Genomic DNA, 19,359 nt, shown 5'->3' with positions numbered 1-19,359 from the left:
ATGACTCACATCAACATCTCCTTCCATGCAATACACTCCCACTGATTTTTTCTAAATTCACCATCCACGTCACCTAAGAACAACCTTACAGCCTGGCATAGACTCCTCTTCACACTTTCTAACCAACCAAAACCTTCCATTTGGCACTTGTTTGACGTTGACACAATTCCACCCTCACCAGCTGTCTCCCTTTACTTCCTCCCTCCCCATATAAATACTCCAGTAACTTCCTCCTTCCTCATTCAAAATCTCCCTTCCTACTTCTTCTCCTTCTCCAACAAGCTATGGCTTCTTTTTACCGTTTTGCCACTCTCTTTCTCTTCTTCTTCTCCTGTTTCTTCAATACTTCACACTCTGCTTTAGTTCAGGAACAACCTCTGCTTCTCAAGTATCACAACGGCGTCCTTCTTAAAGGAAACGTCACCGTTAATCTCATATGGTACGGAGAGTTCACTCCGATCCAACGCTCCATAATCGTCGATTTTATTCACTCTTTGGGATCGAAAAGAGCTTCCCCGCTGTCCGCCGCTTCCTGGTGGAAGACAACGGAGAAATACCGCGGTGGCTCATCTTCTCTCTCCGTTGTCCATCAGATTCTCCATGAGAAATACACGCTAGGCAAACTTCTCAAAACGACGCATTTGCTCGCTTTGGCTTCGAAAATGAATTTCGCTATAAATTCGATTAACGTTGTGTTAACGGCGAAGGACGTCGCCGTCGACGGATTTTGCATGAACCGGTGCGGTACGCACGGTTCATCCCGCGGGTCGGCTCGGGGGACTTATATTTGGGTTGGTAACTCGGAGACTCAGTGTCCAGGTTATTGCGCCTGGCCTTTCCATCAACCCATTTACGGCCCACAAACACCGCCTTTGGTTGCTCCTAACGGAGACGTCGGAGTTGACGGCATGATTATAAACTTGGCTACACTCTTGGCTAACACCGTTACTAATCCTTTTAACAGCGGTTATTTCCAAGGCCCTCCCACCGCACCTCTAGAGGCGGTTTCCGCTTGCACCGGCATATTCGGGTCAGGGTCGTACCCGGGATATCCGGGGCGGGCATTGGTGGACAAAACGACGGGTGCTAGTTATAACGCCCACGGTAATAATGGGCGTAAGTATCTCTTACCAGCTATGTGGGACCCGGTGACCAGCGCGTGCAAGACGATGGTGTGATGATGACGCGTGGCAATAGATGGATGAGGATGTACACGTGGCGAAATCTGTTTAATAAGATGTAGATATAACGGAAGGTGGAATCTGGGGGCGATAGGGACGGGTTTTCTGTAGTTTTGGAGTGTGTGTAAATCCACGGTGGACGTTGTCGTTTAGCGTGACGTGTAAATTGGATTTTCAAAAAGAAGGATGTGGATAAAAAATAATAAATGTAATTAAATATATAAAAGTAGTGTGGCTTTTTCTTTTTTGTTTGTTTTGGGAATATTTAAAATGAAAATGGAATATTGTGATGATTGAGGGTGCTTGCTGGGTGCTGGGAGACCATTATGAGTGATTTTAAAGGGGGAAAAGATAAGCTGCAAGTCTCCACAGAGTTATAATAATGAGGCAGAAGCATTGATGGTATACAGAGGGGATAAAAAAATCATTTGTTATAATTTTATGTTAATTCTTGTTTATGAAGCTAATACATTAGATTATATTATCATTAGTTAGTGGTTCCTATATATAATAAGGAAGAACATATTCTATTCTGATCTATCCAATTTGGGGAAGTAATTGAAAATTTAAATATACATTTAGATGAGATGAGATTCTCTTAGAGCAAAAATATAATGGGATTTTTCCTTCAATGATAAAAAGTTTTTTAGGTATGGCATTTAAAACTCCGCAATGGATTTGAGTACAAAATTGTTCAGTTTACATTTAAAACCAATGAACTTTATTTATTTCTATATGATTTTAAATTTCAAAACAATTTCAAAATGTAATTTATTTACATTAAATTACATACTACAATAATTTAAAAGAAAAAATTTGTTTTTTTTATGAATACATAAATCTATAGAAAGCAAATGCTAGAAAAATCAGAAAGCATTCGTGGGGCAAGCACGTAGGCAGAGGTGGCTGAGGAGCAGGAGAGTAGGAGAAGGGTATACACGGAGTTCTCCTGTACCAAATTTAAAGGGTCTAATTTTTATTATTATATAAATCTAAATAAATTAATGTTATTAATTATTATGTGAAAAATTAAATAATGTTAATTTATTCAGAAAATTAACACTCTAAAAGTCTTAAGGGATCCAATTTTTTTATTGTTATTATACAATATCTAATTTAATTATTTAATTATATTTATAATGCTAAAAATCAAGTAAAATATAAAAAGTATTTTGATGTTTCATTTTGTAAAAACATTATTATTATATGAAAATATTAATTTTTTTAATGAATAGGGTTCAACCTTTTTTTTTCATTTAGCACGGGGCCCAAAAAATGTTTAAGACGGCCCTGCTCAAGAGTGTTCCAGCATCTCGACTTTTAAGAACCACCATTGAGAGGAATAGTTCAATCCATTCGTTGGAACTGCAAATTGGTTCCTATAATTTTTAAAATATGTATTTAACGGTTTGTTTTGGGGAGCTCTACGCCACATGCTCGGGCTTTTTGTGAGCTCTAGGCTGTGCCACACACTCACAAGTTGAATTCTGGTCGACCTTTTTGAAGCAAATTTGGTGAGCCTAGCTAGTCCCTTTTTGTGATCATGGCTTCAATTTTCCTCCAAGTGCGAACTAGAACTAGTCCACTTTACAGTTTTACCAAACCATAAAAAAAAGGTGGTCTTATAGTGTTAAAGTAGTATTACAAGGAAAAAAGAAAATAATTAATTTTGGAGATATGTTGAAGGTACAATGGATGTAGGCTACTGGCGTACTTTCACATCAAAGTTTGGCTTTCAATGCCCTTAAATAATTGAATAGTGACATTTCCCCAAAATACTTGCCAGTTAAATTCCACACCTTTTTTTTTTACTTTTTGCAGCTTTTATGACCATTCATCACTGATTTAGTACATTGATTTTCTCTAATCAATAAAAACAAAAACTCCAAAACTTCTTTTATACTGTATATTGTTCAAATATCTCATCTCTCCCTTCCGGTTTTCGTTTTGGCTCGAGTTTGAGACTGAGACACCGAGCTTGAGTTTTCTTAAACTCGCAATTGGCTCGGTTAATTTTTAATTAATTAATATATTTTTTATTAAAAAATAATAAATGAACGACTGTAGCAAAAACAAAAAATAATAATTATTATTTCTCTAACCCTCTATTATTCACAACTTATAAAATCTATATAAAAATGGTAAATTGCAAACTGATCCAATTCGGAGGTTCATTTATATATTTAGACTCATTACACTACCACTTACATATCTAGACTATTTCAATTTGGATTTTTCCAAAATACTCTTTATATATATAACAACTTAGAGTATTACCAAATGAATCCAAATAATGTAATCCCACTATATGTTAATTTTGAACCGCGAACAATAGATGCACAACTACCGTAAGTTATGAAGACAGAGAATGTTATTCAATCAAGTTGTGATAGCACCGTTGAAGTTGACACTCATTGGTCAGGCAACGAAAAGATCACAGATTTCAATTTGTATCCAACTCTGGTTTAGATGATATTAGCTCGAATCTGTTTTTTAACCACGAAGAAGCGGTATAGGAAGAAGATATTTGGAGTCATTATAACCCCAATGATGATAATGATGCAAAGGAAGAAACAATATATGAAGCAATGGCGGAGCCAAGAATTGACAATTGGGGGGGCTAATTTTAGTTCGACCATTGGGAGCAATTTTTTGAAATCCAACCCGTTAGGGCTGGGCAAATTTTCTAAAACTTCCAGCACATTGAAACTTTGTCGTTTTGGTATGTTGGCTAAAAATTATAATATTTTCATTTTTTTTAATTTTTAGCTATAAATTTTTTATATTTTTCATAAAATTTAATTTAAAAATTAAGTTAATTGACTCTCAAATAGATAATAAATTCTTAAAAAAATAGATATAATAAAAATAAGTTCAAATAAAACAATAAAAAGTCCAATTGAAAAAATAAAGTTCAAATAAAACAAAAAAAAATGAGCTTGGTATGGTTTGAACCCATGACCTCTCACCTTAAAACAAGATTCTTAACCAACTTAACCACTTTAAACTACTTAAATAATATTACATAGATTAAATATATACCAATATTAGGGGGGCTACACGAGATAAAACTAACGATACTCAAGGGTGGAGTCGCAAAGGTGTTCCTGAAACCAATGCACGAGCTCATCATGTATCATTAAGTATCTATGAGAAGTATGATGAAGAAAGAAGAAGAAGGACTAATCCATTTCGGATGGCTGTTAGAGGTCCATGATACACTTGTGATTCCTATTGAATCCAGTGCATTAAAAGGAGTTGTCAGTTTAAAGGTGCATGATATATTCTCAAACAAAGAAGAATTTCAAAATGCACTTGAAAATTATGTAGTTAAGAATAGGTTCGTATGGAGAGTGTACAAGTCTAACAAGTCCATGTTTGAAGTTAGATGCAAGCATGATGAGACATGTAAATGGCCGGCTAGAGGCATTGCGATACCTAATTCTGATATGTTCAGGCACCGAAGAATGGATGAAATGAACAAACACACATCTACTAGAGATAAAATGTTACCACCTCATAGGCAAGCGAGGAAACGAGTTGCCGGCATACTACTTGCGGGTAAGTTTGATCTCGAGGATAAAATGTATCGACCAAAGGACATTGTTAAATTTTTTGAGAAAGTGTATAAAATCAACATGTCTTACATGCAAGTTTGGAGGAGCAAGATGTTGTGCTTTAGACGACGTGGGGGTTCACCGGATGAGTCATACATTTTCCTACTAGACTACTGCGAGACATTGAAAAATTCAATCCAGGTACGAGGACACATATTCAAACTGATGATGCTGATCACTTCACATACTTCTTTTTGGCGATGAGTCCTTCAGTTAGAGCGTTTAAAGAATACACCCGTTCTTTATGTTGACAAGGCATTTTTAAAAGGTAAATATCTTGGCCAATTGTACATTGCAATTGGTAAAGATGGTAATAACCAGATTTATCCTCTTGCTTTTGGAGTTGGACCAAATGAAAGAAATGAGGCATGAATTTGGTTTATGATCAAGCTTAAAGAATGTATTGGAGTGTAGAGAATTTTGCCATAATTTCAAATAAGCACAAGGAAATTCATTATACCGTGAATTTAGTGCGATACATGGATGTCGTTGTCAATATCTGAGAATGAATGTGAAGCCAACATTTGGAAACTTAGAAAGATAGATTAGGTGTATTGGCGAACTACTAAAGCTTATAGAGTGTCCAATTTTAACGAGACATTTTCTCGACTTCGACAACTGCATGGCCTCACAACAGAATATTTAGAGCAAGCCGACACCGAGAAATGGTCATGTGCATACTTTCATACTTGTCGGTATAACATGATGACCACAAACATAACAGAATAATGGAACGCGGTTATGGTGGTAGAAAGACGTTTACCTATCACAATGTTGGTAGAGTACATAAAAGCTACTATACAATGATGGTTGGCAGGTACACAATCATTTATTGTAATTTATGAAACTTGAATTATATACATATATTAACATAACAACTTTGACTTTCATAATCACGACAAACACATTTATCGCATTAGGCTGAAAAGAAGATGATAAGTCATGTTGATAAAGTTGTCACTTGTACTTTTATGGAATAAATGCCCACACATTTCAAATCGGAGATCGAACGACAAGGGGAGTTGTTGCTTTAATTGTAAGAACATACACGTGTAGGAAATTACAACTTTCTCATATCCTTATAAACATGTATGCAAAGTTGCGTGTGAGCATCGACTGAGTAATGCATACCAATGAGTGGATCGTTACTTCACCAACATCGCGGTTAAATTATCCTACGCTGAGTCCATATACCCAGTTGGACCCTAATCAGAATGAACAAACTATGATCCTCCTATAAAAGTTCTCCTCCTTATAAAAGGCTCTACACCTGTCATTCGACCAAGAAGTCAGAACATAAGACCATCACAAGGTGAAGATCTAATAACCAGTTCCAAGAACATGTGTCGATGCAGGAATATAGGCCACACTAGGTTGAGTTGTCATCGTTCGTTACCAAATACAAGTCAGCCTCCAAATACAGTAGCAAGTTCTCTAATTTCTAGGATGTGATGTAATATTCATTATGTGAAACTTCCATTTTGTGTATGTTTCATTGTACTCATTGTGTGAAAATTATATATTTTATTATACTCATCGTGTGAAAATTTTATATTTCATTGAACTTATTATACTCTTTATACTCATTTCATTTTTTGTATATTTCAGTTACTTATATAGTTGAATAAGTATCCTTCGCAATCGGCTACACCACTTCGCAGTTATTTGGACTGAAGGTTAACAGAAATCTTAGATTGCGAATCAGAACTTCAACTGCGAAACCATATATGTGGCAGTACAAAGTTTGCTTTCACAGTTATATGGACTGCAATGTATAATTAATATGCTTCGCAGTTAGTGCAACTGCGAAGTGGTATTTTCAACTGCAAAGTGGTATATTTCAGATTTGTGAACTTTCAAACATTACAACATATTCATAACATTCAAATAATACAATACAATACAAACCTGAACATTCAAACAATACAATACAACATATTCATAACATTCGAATAGTACTTGTATATATCCAAAAATTTACAATATATATTCATAACTGTTCCTAATCCAACGAATAGAGTTTCCCGTGAAACACCTCGAGAACAATACGATATCTTAAAAAATTTCCATCTGTTGGCCTAAATGCAAACAACCTTCGAGCTGATAAATTATGTGTGAAAAAATAGACGAATGACCCATAGTCGTCCGAGGTCGTCACATATTGTGGAGTATCGGTAAGCCTACTCCAAGTGATGGGTCGAATATCATTTTGGTTTGGCCAATATCCAGATTTTGCAATGGCCCTAGAAAGGATCGAGAAGTGCTTGGATAAGAAGTCGGATAGTGATGCATCATTGTCATTTACAATACAACTATCGTGTATATGTAGATACATCACCGTCATATCAAGGGCCCCTAATATCCAATGATTTCCCATTGGCACAAATAGGCAAGAACACCAGCTTTACTCCTTCCAGGGTCTCATATACGTTTCCTTCTTACCGTTGACCGTTGCAAAAAAAAATATGTCATATCGGGGTTCATGTGTAGCATCCATCTAGTGAATTGGCTATCAGTCGTAGTCCAGTCTGCAGTTAAACCAGATTCTACCGACTGACGTCACAAATAGCCAAAAGAACGCATCGATGTGCTAATTCAAGTAAACAATACAATCAATAACAACATATAAGACAATACAATATATCACAACAATATCTAATTTGAGATTGTCCTTACCTCTGTGGCCCAATAGGTGTCAGACGTCACAAGTGTCTTAAACCATTTCAAGTCTGGATAGAGATATGATAACCCTCCCAACTCTTTGGTAGTCTTTGCATTGACTTTACTTTTCCAAGTCTTCGTATAACAAAATATCTTCATAATCAAGCGGATCAATCCATTCTTGGGGTTTGTTTTTTTACTCTAATAAGCACATTTGATGGATCCTTTTCACACTCTTAGGTCTCTTGCCCGAATAAGTGAAATGTGAAATCACATATTGTGAAGGTTTCCTTTCTCGGGCCCCTTCAATGGGCTTTCCACCTCTTTCTTTTACCTGGAACTATTCAATCTCATCCTAAACATTTCAAGGGAATCAATACACAAAATGTCAAAATCCTATAAGTAAATTATGTAATTGCACAACTATGTATTTTGTAGCATCAGCACTACTCGTCTTCTTTTGTTGCCCTGAGGTAGCATACTGTCAATACATAATCAACGAAATTTTTTTAAGACAATCAACGAAAACAGATTAAGCCATAACTAATATTCAACATACCGAAAGCACAACTATGGATTTTGTGGCATCAACACTACTCAAATTCATTTGTTGCTCCGAAGTATCATCATGTCAAAACATAATAAACGAAAATAGTTTAAGTCATCTATTTTTTCACGAAAAAAGTATTAAACAGTTTAAGTCATCTGCCATTGTGGGAATATTTTGTTGCTCCTCGGTGTCATTGTCAACTTGACATACCCCATGTTGAGCATTTTCTTATTCTACAATTTCTTCCCTCTGCTATTGCTTCTGCTCTGCCCTCATCTTTGCCCCCATCTCTGACATCTCTTTCTTATGCTCCTCCCTCAACACTGCCATCTCTCTCCTATGACCATCCTTCAACTCTGCAATCTTTTCCATCAACACTTGCACAACCTCCGCCTTAACCTCCAACTTCAACTTCAGTATATGACTCCACATTCTTGCCCTTTTATCTTCTTCCATCTTTGATTGTGCTTCCTCGTCTACATTTGCACTCTTCTTAAACCTCTTCTCATTTCTTCTATTCTCATTCTCATCCTCTACCTCTTATACTTCCACTTCTTGTTCCTCCTCTCCCCCTCCTCCTCCTTTTACATCATCTTCTTTTTCCACGATTGTATACTTCTCAAATAAGATCTCAAGATCTATATCATGACCGTCGATATAGTCCTAAAGTGACTTACATCAGACACATTTTTTTTTTCAATTTCCTCAACCACAAGTGCAGTTTGTGGAGTTTTAGATGACTGAAAACACAAAACCAATATCTAAATAAACACATATGTCGAAAATAATATTACTTACAGTAAAAACTTCTGATGCTTCTTTAAATATTGGATTTTTTGAAGTTATCCATCTACTTAAACGCGGGAGTTCGCCAGTTTCTCTTAATGATAGAATCTACGAGGCGCCTTCCATACCTCGATTATCCAAACCCGTAAAAAAGTTCAATTTAATTCAAATACGTTCATATAATTGAAATCTAAAATCAATCAAATTAAATATATTTAGAAGCATGCTTGAAATGCTTATGCTAGACTAACTAGCTGATATGGCACGACGCTATCGATCTTACCCTTACTGAATTTCTCGAATTTTTCTTTTTTGGTCAAACCAATTATAGCCCTTTGCATGATCTTATACGTCTTCTCCCAAGAAAGTACACCCCATGGAAACTCAACAAGAAGTTTCAGAAAGTCAGTGAGATCGATGATGTTGTTATCAATCGAATTATATGGATTGGTTGTGAATAAGAGCTTATGTATAACATACAACATTACCTTGAAGACTGCATCACCATCTTCTTCACTGTGCCAATCAGTGTTGTCGAAAACTTCGTATATGTTCTTGTGTGTTAAGCTCGAACTTCCTCCGAAGTACATATTTCTTAATATGCTCGCCTTTTTAACTTACTCATCTTCAACAAAATTGATGCCAGATCACCAAATCTCAACCCCGTGATCAGTTCGAACTTAAAATCACCAAATTTGAGTTCAACTCATTTGATGTTGAACCACATCTCTCCATGTTTTGGGTTCGGTGGAGTAATCTATCTATTAATGACCCTATGGTATAAATTAGTGGACAACGTATACACCTCCATATCCGCCAAATGCCCAAAAGCAGATTTCCTAAACATCAACATTTGATCTTTAGTTAATTTGCTCTTTACTTTCTTCAACACATCGGTCTCACTGCTATTGATGCTTTTGTTTTCAAGCTGAAAAGATAATTGAATTTGATAACTTTCACACTATCATCAGGAGCTACTCTTTTCCTCTTCTTTGAATCATTCTTAGCATCATCAACCTTCACAAAAATAGAGCTAATTTTAGGAAAACAATTAAAAAAACCACTTTGCAATCCTAAGGGACACGTCACAATGCGAAGTAAATCATGTGTATTATAGTTCGCAATTGAGTGAAACTGCGAAGCATGAGTCGAATTACGACTCTGTAGTTCACTCAACAGCTTCGTAGTCTGTGAAACCGAGAAGGGACAAATCACCTTCGCGGTCATGAATTTGTTCCACAATTGAAGCAAACTGCAATGATTTAGCTTTTCAGTTTGCAGCAACTATGAAACAAACTCATAACTGCGAAATGGGATTCTGGCGAAATAACTCTCATTACACTAATATAGGGACATTTCTTAGTTACATTACGCAAAATATACCTAAAAAAACAAAATTCATGCAAGATATGACACCAAAAAACAATAAAAACACCTTAACCCCTAAACCAAAATCGTTAAAAAGCAAAAGAAGCAAAGAAAACTCCAACCCTAAAACAAAATCGCAATTAACACATTAGATACTTATCTTCTTTCCGACCTATGCCATTGAAATCGCCAAAGCACTCGAAATCGTCAATGAATTCACACGGGGAGACCAAACGAATTCACAAAAGAAAGAAAGAATGAAAGAAGAAATGACTAAGTGTTATATATATAAGGTATTTCGAGAAAGTCCAAATTGAAATAGTCTAGATATGTAATAAGTGGTGTAATGGATCTAAATACATAAATTCCCTCTAAATTGGGTTAGTTTTATAATTTACCCTAAAAAAGAAATACTTAATGGTTACTAGTATTAAAATTAAAAGTTCTAAGTTCAAAAGCACAAGCATCGCCAGCTAGAGCATCGGAGAAAAGGGTCAAAAAGATTTCACATGCTGTCGTTATCGTTAATAAGGGATCCAGGAAAATGCCTGATTATGAAAAAAAGGCACCAAGTTATTAAGCTTTCATATAGAACAATGATGATCTACTCTGTTTACGGCGACAGACGCAGCTAACAAAACCACATCTGCTGGAAGCGTAATTGTCTGCAAACTCACCTCTTATGTTTGCCAGGCTATTAACATGCTAAAACTAATGTATAACACAACTAGAAGTAGCAGGGAAAGAAAATAACGGCAGAAAAATTTAAGCAAGAATAAGTTTCTGTATGCAAACATGAGAGTCGTACCAAAAACTTGTAAAGTGTTCTACTCCACCACATAAATATAACGGGCAAAACTCCTACCAATCCTATTTGACTGTCCAAACACATTATGGTCTATCAAAATACAAGGGAAACTAAATTGTTTGTCCGATGTATCAATCTCAAGCGAATTTGCCTTTCAATTATAAGGACTGTAACGCATAGGCATTCTGTATCTTGGGACCTTCCTGCAGGTGACCGAAGCATGTTAAAAACTCATCATTCAAGCAATGTAAAATCAGAGGATTTAAGTTAATTTGTAAAGTATGAAATTGCTCCATAATAAGCATTACCCATATCCATACGGAGAGAAGAAATAAGGAGGCATATGCGCACCCCTAGGTGGAAACCCCATGTAAGGGTTAGAACGACGAGGATGAAACTGCTTCATCCCTGGTACATTAGTCCTTTTGACGGTTACCTACATAAATGCAATAGTCAAAAGTAATCAGAAAGTCATTCCTCTTAGAAACAAAAGAGAACAAAAAAAAAAGTGTTTCAGCTAAACTGTTAAGTGGGGTGAGCATAGTTATTAAGGGCGCAAGGCGCACTACGGCACAAGGGGATCCTGGAGCCTTGGCGCACGGCCCCGGCGCGCACCTGAGCAACACAAGGCGAACTAGAAGAATAAAATTAAATAGAACCACCATACATGATAATATTTAAAATATAAGAGATTGCAAACTTGAAAATTAAAATGCAATAAAATACGAAATCAGGTCAATATTCTTAATCATTTTTTTTAATACTTAATCATAAATTCTAACATGCAATAAGCCCTTGTATTCTAAAGCTACGGTGTTCAACTAAATAGTAAATACTAAGTTGACTAATAGTTACTTCTTATCAAAAGTCTCCAACTTCAAGTTCTGCCCTTGGTTGCTTCTTTTTCTCTGGTCTTTACTGTTGTTGTGTGCTTCTTCCCTTTTGTTTCCCATATGCATCTTTCTCTCTATATTTCTTTTTTCTGCGATTGTTCAATTTGAAAGTGTCTTCTTTCCTTATATTTTTGTTTGTTTTTTTGGATACCAGATGTGTCTAATCCAACGATGGAGATTGACCATGTGGGTAAATAATATAAGACCCTAAAAAAAATAACATGTGACACAAAAGGCACACCATGATAACCCTGTCCAGGCGCGCCTTGGCGTTGCCGAAGCAACATTGACTGCCTTAGGGGTTGTTAAGGCGCACAGTCTTGAGGAATTGTGCGCCTTGTGCCATGGTGCTGCCATTAACAACTATGAGGGTAAGTAATGACAAACACTGAGTGCTAGAGTCTAGAGATATAATAAGTAGACAAGTACAAGAAAAAGGATTCCTTACCTTCAATTGGCGACCATGCAGTTCAGACTCATTGAGAAGGAGAGCCTCTTGAACAGCCTCTACCTCAAGGAATTCCACGTAAGCATAACCCTTTGGTTGGCCGAACTTGTCAGTACGGATAGTGACCCTATTTACAGTCCCACATGATTGGAAATGTTGCTGCACTTCTTCAGGGGTGCATGAATAATCAACCTACAAATATTGGAAATGCAAGGACAAGTGAGGGAATGTAAATTACAAATCCTATTTATAGCTATTGACTAATCAATGAAGCAGTCTATTTCAGTTCCACTACTGCAAGCATCAGCTTGATCTCAAACATATAAAATTCATGAAAAAGTAGTATAAGTTTTTCCATACTAATAAAAATCTTGTGGCGTACCAATAATTTTTTTGCATTATCAACTTCCTACAACAAACTAGTGTCGACACAATGAAGTACACATCCGATGTCAATACAGCATTTAGATGACATATCTTGCATAGGCCATGAAACAAGTAATCATCTTAGCATATAGCTGAAATCTAGATTGGGCAGTGAAATCTAATCACAACCTAGGACCAGAATTTGACCATTATTATAGACTGCTTAACTTGGCTGATGATATGGACAGACACAATAAAATCAGCATTGAAAAAAATAATCATGAGATAATTAAGTTTCCATTGCAGTTGTACCAGTGATTGATTTTGCTAATATTGGTTTTAAATTTCGGTTCTTAAAATATATTTGTTCAGTCACTCATCCGAGTATGAGAGCAGATGAATAGCAAAATTCAGAAAGAAATCAGATATCCCTATCTATCCCAAATGAGGAAAAGAAAGGGAGATCAAAGACCTCTCACCATAAGCAGCACATGCCTATAAATTCCCCGAGCATTAACCTCCATCACAAGCAGAACTGTGGGCTTGTACTTTGTACAATGTAGTTTCCACCGTTCCTGAATATCTGCTTGATGTTAGGCTCAGGAATCTCTGAACCATTACTTTTCATCTCGAATACTGAGCCCAACTCAAGTACTTACCTCTACCAACAATTTCCATTTCTAACCTTTGGCTTAATTGATCCTCCCTGTTCTTTTCTTTTATGATGAGTCACTGATTCAGACAGATTTTAGCATTTTATCAGTTCTCCCCTTCCCATCCTAATCATTTATTTTTCTTTTTCTTTCTTTCTTTTTTTTTTGTTTTTTTTACAAACTGTTGTGCAACTCTTCAGATTTTCTTTTTCTTCCCCCCTCCATCCCTCCCCCAAAAAAGAAAAAAAAAAAATTCAGTCCTATAATTTAATCTACCCACATTAGCATGAACTTTTTTTTTTTAAGCAGCCCACGCATAAAGCATAAACACTTTGACCCAATCCCAGAACTAGATCAGAAACTTGAAGAATGGAGCCTGACCTGCGATTGTAGTCAAAGAAGAAAGTCAAAGGAAGGATTGTATAGCTTAGAACAACCCGAGCATACTAAAGACTGAAGCCCAGGTAACCAAAAACTGCTAGAATAAGAAAATCAAACATCTTTTGCTCTCTTTTTTTTTTTTTTTTTTTTTTACTTTACTAATAAGGGAAAAAAGCTGTTTAAATCAATCAATCCAGTAAAAGTAGTTACATTTTATATTAAGAAAAATGCATTCTGCAGTTCTTATATAACTTGATGTGCAAGTTCCATACATTCAGCACATCTCAGTAAATGATTGTTTGACAGCTGCAGAAATAAGTAATCCTTTTATCAAGAAAATTCAACTAAAAAAAGCACAAAGTTATTTGGGATATGCAAGAGAAAGCTAATAATGAAAACAGTCTCCAAGAACCAGATAACCCCTGCGAATCAAGGAAAAGGAAAAATCTGGGATAGAAAATAATCCATGTCATGACCGATCCGGACATGGTTACCAGGATGAAGCCCCAACCGAAAGCCATAACCAGAGACTGTGTACTTCTTGTTGATAATAATGATAGAGGAAAGGTCCATTTTAAAAAATCTCTAGACCTGGAAATACAAAAGTGAGCCTTTTGATGATATTTTCTCATGCAACACATCCCTTCAGATCAATTTCATAAGCCAGGTTTGCATTTCCAGAATTCCAACTCGTTGAAATAATTTTTTTTTATAACTATTCAACTCATGTTAAAATAAAAAAAAAAAAAGAAAAATGTTTGCTGAAGATTTATGAGAAAACTTGGCATGCTAGAGCTTTAAAGACAGAATATGGTGTTGTAAGATTTGCTGCTTCCGTCATTCTCTTTTCTGGTATTCTTTCTAAGCTTTCCATTCAATATAAACAGCACTCTAGCTATATGTTAAACCTTTACTAACTTATGTGCATATACACTTCATCTTTTCTCCATTGCTTCTCATTCACAAGCATCTAGAAAAATGTGTGGATCCATCTTAAAGGTCATTGATGGCTAGTAGGCATAATAACAGTTCTACCCTGATGTAAAGTTGAGTATTCTACACTTTATTTGGTTAGGGGTTTTTGGGAAGTAATAGAACATGCAGAGAATCTGGAGACCAACCATGCCATCATAATGAATGGAATCAGAACCATTTCCATGAATTAGAAATTTCAGTTCAGTGTAGCATGCAGACTTCAATAATACTGTGCTGTGTAGCTATTCAAATACTAGTCCCTCATTTTTTTTCATAAAAGTTGTTTAAGATTTTTCACCGGGATCAAAGGAGTATTAACTAGACTGTTCAAATGAACGATTTACCTTTAACAATTCTATCCTAAAACTATGTTTCCCATGCTGGATTTCTCTTTCTTCTTGATTACTATGAACTAATTATAGGATTGCCTGCATTACTACTAAACTTCTCTCTTTGTGGCAATAAAGGAAAATTTTGAGAAAAACTTGCCAAAAGTACATAGGTAAAATGTCATATAAAAAAGAACAAATTGATAAACCTTAAACAACTTATAATTAAAAATGGAGAGTATATATTTTCCTTCAATAGGACATGATATAAGAGGACAGTGAGCCAAAAAAAGTGTTGGAAGAAAGAATTTTCACCACAGCCTTTACATTCAATCTCTATTCAAGTTATTAATGACCTATACCAATGTATGCAATAAAAAGAACCTTACGTCTTTACTAGAAAGATTCAATCATAAGTCCCATTAATTGTATAACGTCCAATATGTATCAACTCATCCAGTCCTAACAATAATCAAGCTGGTATTAAACACTCCATGACCTAAGATTTAATAGCATTTACTTGTCCACTACAGCCCTGGTGTTCTGTACATCTTGCATGATTGGTTTGATTTTGCCAAGGATGCAATTATTATTTTGCACTGTTGTAAGAGGATCTCCTGATTTTATCACTACCAAGGTTTTGTAGTAGACTAATTAATTATAAGTGTACACAGATGGTGCATAATTAACAATAAAATGATAAACCAGAATTGCCAATCCTTCGACTGACGAGCCTTCCTTAGCATCAGAAGCATCCCAAAATGAAGAAAGAATATTCACCAGCTGTGATTTGGATCAGAATGTTTTGCTAGATCAAAATTAACATGGATTACTTCAGCCTGGTCTTCAGTTTTTTTTATATAATCCATTTGAATTAAATCATTGATCTATATAGTCCCCCCAAACCCAATTTAAGGATTAGCTTTTTATTTATAGCCTATTTCAGCAATATGTACAAAAAATTAATGGATTAATTACCATTTTGACCTCTGAAGTGGAAACACGGGCTTCTCATGGGGATAAGTTTACTGTAGAACCCAAATTGCATGAAATTAGCAAGTTGAGACGGATTCGACCTTTTCCGACTTCATAGAGACTCATGTCTGCACTTCGAGGGTCATGTTGGTATTTAAACCAAATATATTTCCATATAAATCCATGATAATCATGTAGACTGGAAAGTAATTTGTACTAGAATCATGCAACTAATGAATGGCTCAAAGGAATAATGACATGACCTACTTGCTAGAGGACAAGAAATATAAAAACTTGTATGCATGCACCTATGTGAAGAAAACAATTAAGTGCTACATAGTGTTATCAACTAGAATAATATATATTCAAGTTTTTTGTAACAACACAAAATAATAGTTAGAATGGAAAAGAAATCTCACATTTCCAACAAACACTGATCGGGAATCTACTTCCTCTTTGCTCGCTTGAGATGCAGTGCCAGCTGTATCTAATTGCATATAAAAGTGGATAAGAAGGAAGGCACTGAAGACAAAAATTAAAGTAATGAATGAAAATCATTTCAGCAGTATGATTACTTACCTCATTTCAATTGTAAACGAAGCATAAATGCGATCAGTTTTTATACTCCTCAGCATATTTTAAGGACATAACGTTTTAGGATCATTATTATACTATACAAGGAGCATATCTAAATAAACAGAAAGATAATTTTGGTCTATGTCTACATCAGTGCCTAGGCAGAATAACTAATGCTGACTGTCCACTACATCATAACTGTTCTTGAATCTTTCTTGTGGTTGCACTTAAAAATGCAGAAACATTCTCATATCTAACACTTTTCACAAAATTGTAAATATGTCTAGTTTCTATATAACAATGAAGTAACATACGACTAACAAATATTGGATGCGGTCTTATGTCTATCTAGAAGCTCCAAATCTGAGGTTCAAATGGCAACATATGAACAAATTCCATTTCAGAGTCATAATCCTACATGGTGCAGAACCTACCATCTCACAATAAATTATGTGAAATTCAACTCCAAACTCAAGATATTACAGCACAACACTGTGCTCATCACGTTGTTCTGTAATTTATGATAACCTAACAAACTAGACCAATATTCTTTACCTTTACACACTAGGAAAAAATTGCAACATAATAAAGCCTCAAGTTTCACTCATACAATGTAAGGGAGAACTAAAAACTGGCAACATCTTTCACAGTCCACAGAGAAACTTCACATAGCAACTTCAGACAAATAAAATTGTAACAGAAATTCATTTCCCCCTCCCATCCCCCTTCCTCCTAAAAGAAAAAAACAATCCACACTTATCTATAGAAGTTACACATATATGCATAAACAGGAACATGCACATTTGCAGTACATACAATCAAAGGTTTCTGGGGACACATTATGGCTCCATGATGTATCAAATGTCATAAAAGAATCATTCATAGAAAATTTTCTTCGAAGCTCAGATATTAGCGTATCTTATAAAAAAGGTTAAAAATAATAATAAAAAAACCTTGCGCAGAAGAACCCATCTCCTTCTCCACTTTGGCCTGCATTTCCCGCAGAGCAGCAGCTTCATCCTCCATCTCCTTCAAGCGCTTCTTCATGTCATCCAGCTCCTGCAATTGATTACAGGGGAAAAAGTGTAAACACCCAAATTAGGGTTTTATAAACGCATCAAAACCCAATAAGGGTTTTATGTTAATTCGATCAGAAGGTGAAAAATTAGCCAGTGAATTGAATAGAAAAAATGAATATTCGCCAAAATAGAAGAGAATGAAGGGAGTGTAGGAATCACCGGTACTTCCTCGTTGTTCTCTGCTCCATCCATTGCAATATCTTCTGCTTCCATTATCTCTATATCTGACGATATCGAATACCAAACTGAAGATCTTGCACTTAACTATCACAATTCACAAGTAGGTTTCAATTCATTCCTCTTTACATAAAAATTAGAAAGAAACCAAAATCTAATGTGTATTACGTTATATGATGCTCACCAGTAGGCCGTAGTTTGCGAGTAAAACAAGGGGTAAAGAAATATGTATAAGATTTTTTTTTTTTGAGAGAAAATAATATTTATAAGATTATAATTATTTATTTTAAAAAATAAATTAATTATATTTTTTTGATGTAATTAATTAATTTATAATTAAAAGAAGAGAAAAATAAAAAATGAAGAAAAATGTTATTCATAAAAAGGAAATGTTATATGATTGGAGTGTTTTTCTCTTAAGCGATTTTTTGATCTCGAGAAATTTCTGATCTGGAGTGATTTTCTCTCGAGCGATGGCTTCAGACAGCGATGGCTGCCCTAACCTTTTTCCAAAATCCTCTTCACTCCCTTCTCCGTCCTGCGGGATTAAAAAATCCAGGAATGATGAGGGCTTATCATCGATCTCTGGTGCGGAATCTCTAACTCTCAAGTCTCCCATGATTGAATCGCCGGTCAGGAGAAAGTTATCGTGGAAGGATACCCTTTTGGGGGTTGGAGATGGCATTTCCACGGTTCAGTATCCTGAGGCTTCGGGTAATTTTTTCTTTGGTGATTCGGTTGAATCTGATTAGTATTGTGATGAGGAGGATGATGACCCGAAATGTCCGAATATTAGGTTGTCTAAGAAGGAGAAGATTGGCCTCTGGAACGAATGGAGACTAGCTTTCATTGTGAAAGTTTTAGGAAAGAAAGTTGGATATAGATATCTTGCTAACAGGCTGAGAACTCTGTGGGCTAAAAAAGGAACTTTGAATATTATTGATGTGGAGAATGATTTTTATGTGATCAATCTGTGTTGAGGATTTTAATGTTGTTATGGATGGTGGCCCTTATATAATTTCTGACCACTGTCTTTCTATTCGTCAGTGGACCCCACATTTTGACCCATATGATGTTGAAGTAAAGAAAATTCTGACTTGGGTGCGGTTCCCCCGTCTTCCAATTGAGTATTATAATGCTTCTTTTCTTACTAAGTTGGGTAGTCATGTAGGAAAAGTTCATCATATTGACAAGACAACCCTGGATACGAAACGAGGTAAATTTGCTATAGTATGCATTGAGGTTGATCTATTGAAGCCTTTATTGTCTAAGTATAAACTTCGTCGTACTACTTATCGCATAGAATATGAAGGCCTTCATAATATATGCTTTGAGTGTGGTAGCTATGGTCATGGGATTGATCAATGTCCTACTAGATATAAGCCTGATATTGCTGTCCTAGATGAACAAGGTCCGATTAATGCGGATTTGAATAGGGAAGAAGTTTTGAATGATTATGGTCCATGGATGGTTGTGAAACGCCCACCGAGATTGAATCAACCACGGTTTGGTTTTGGGATGAATCAGCGGTTTGAG

At 35.6% G+C, this 19,359-nt stretch overlaps 2 protein-coding genes across 4 annotated transcripts; one reads left to right on the top strand and one right to left on the bottom strand.

The window, feature by feature from the left end:
* The first annotated feature begins 236 nt into the window (after positions 1-236).
* On the top strand, positions 237-1,474 carry LOC136226257 (protein EXORDIUM-like 2). The gene has a single exon (XM_066014628.1). The coding sequence runs from the start codon at positions 285-287 to the stop codon at positions 1,176-1,178; it is 894 nt and encodes a 297-aa protein (XP_065870700.1). The 5' UTR covers positions 237-284; the 3' UTR covers positions 1,179-1,474.
* A 9,423-nt stretch (positions 1,475-10,897) lies between these two features.
* LOC136226009 (polyadenylate-binding protein 2-like) lies at positions 10,898-18,040 on the bottom strand. 3 transcript variants are annotated; one of them, XM_066014267.1, is made up of 7 exons: positions 18,008-18,040; positions 17,806-17,910; positions 17,521-17,626; positions 16,411-16,478; positions 12,313-12,504; positions 11,280-11,407; positions 10,898-11,174 (listed from the first exon to the last, which is right to left on the bottom strand). In XM_066014267.1, the coding sequence occupies exons 2-7, from the start codon at positions 17,857-17,859 to the stop codon at positions 11,126-11,128; spliced, it is 597 nt and encodes a 198-aa protein (XP_065870339.1). In that variant the 5' UTR covers positions 17,860-17,910; positions 18,008-18,040; the 3' UTR covers positions 10,898-11,125. The 3 variants fall into 3 exon arrangements, with proteins under 3 accessions (XP_065870339.1, XP_065870340.1, XP_065870341.1); XM_066014268.1 differs by having other exon boundaries at positions 17,992-18,017; XM_066014269.1 differs by lacking the exons at positions 16,411-16,478; positions 17,521-17,626; positions 17,806-17,910; positions 18,008-18,040 and adding an exon at positions 13,158-13,555.
* Between the last annotated feature and the right edge of the window lie 1,319 nt (positions 18,041-19,359).

This window comes from Euphorbia lathyris, chromosome 4 (assembly GCF_963576675.1).
Source record: "Euphorbia lathyris chromosome 4, ddEupLath1.1, whole genome shotgun sequence".
Lineage (NCBI taxonomy): Eukaryota > Viridiplantae > Streptophyta > Magnoliopsida > Malpighiales > Euphorbiaceae > Euphorbia > Euphorbia lathyris.
Note: the sequence above shows the minus strand (reverse complement) of the source record. Positions and strands in the feature narration are given on the sequence as shown.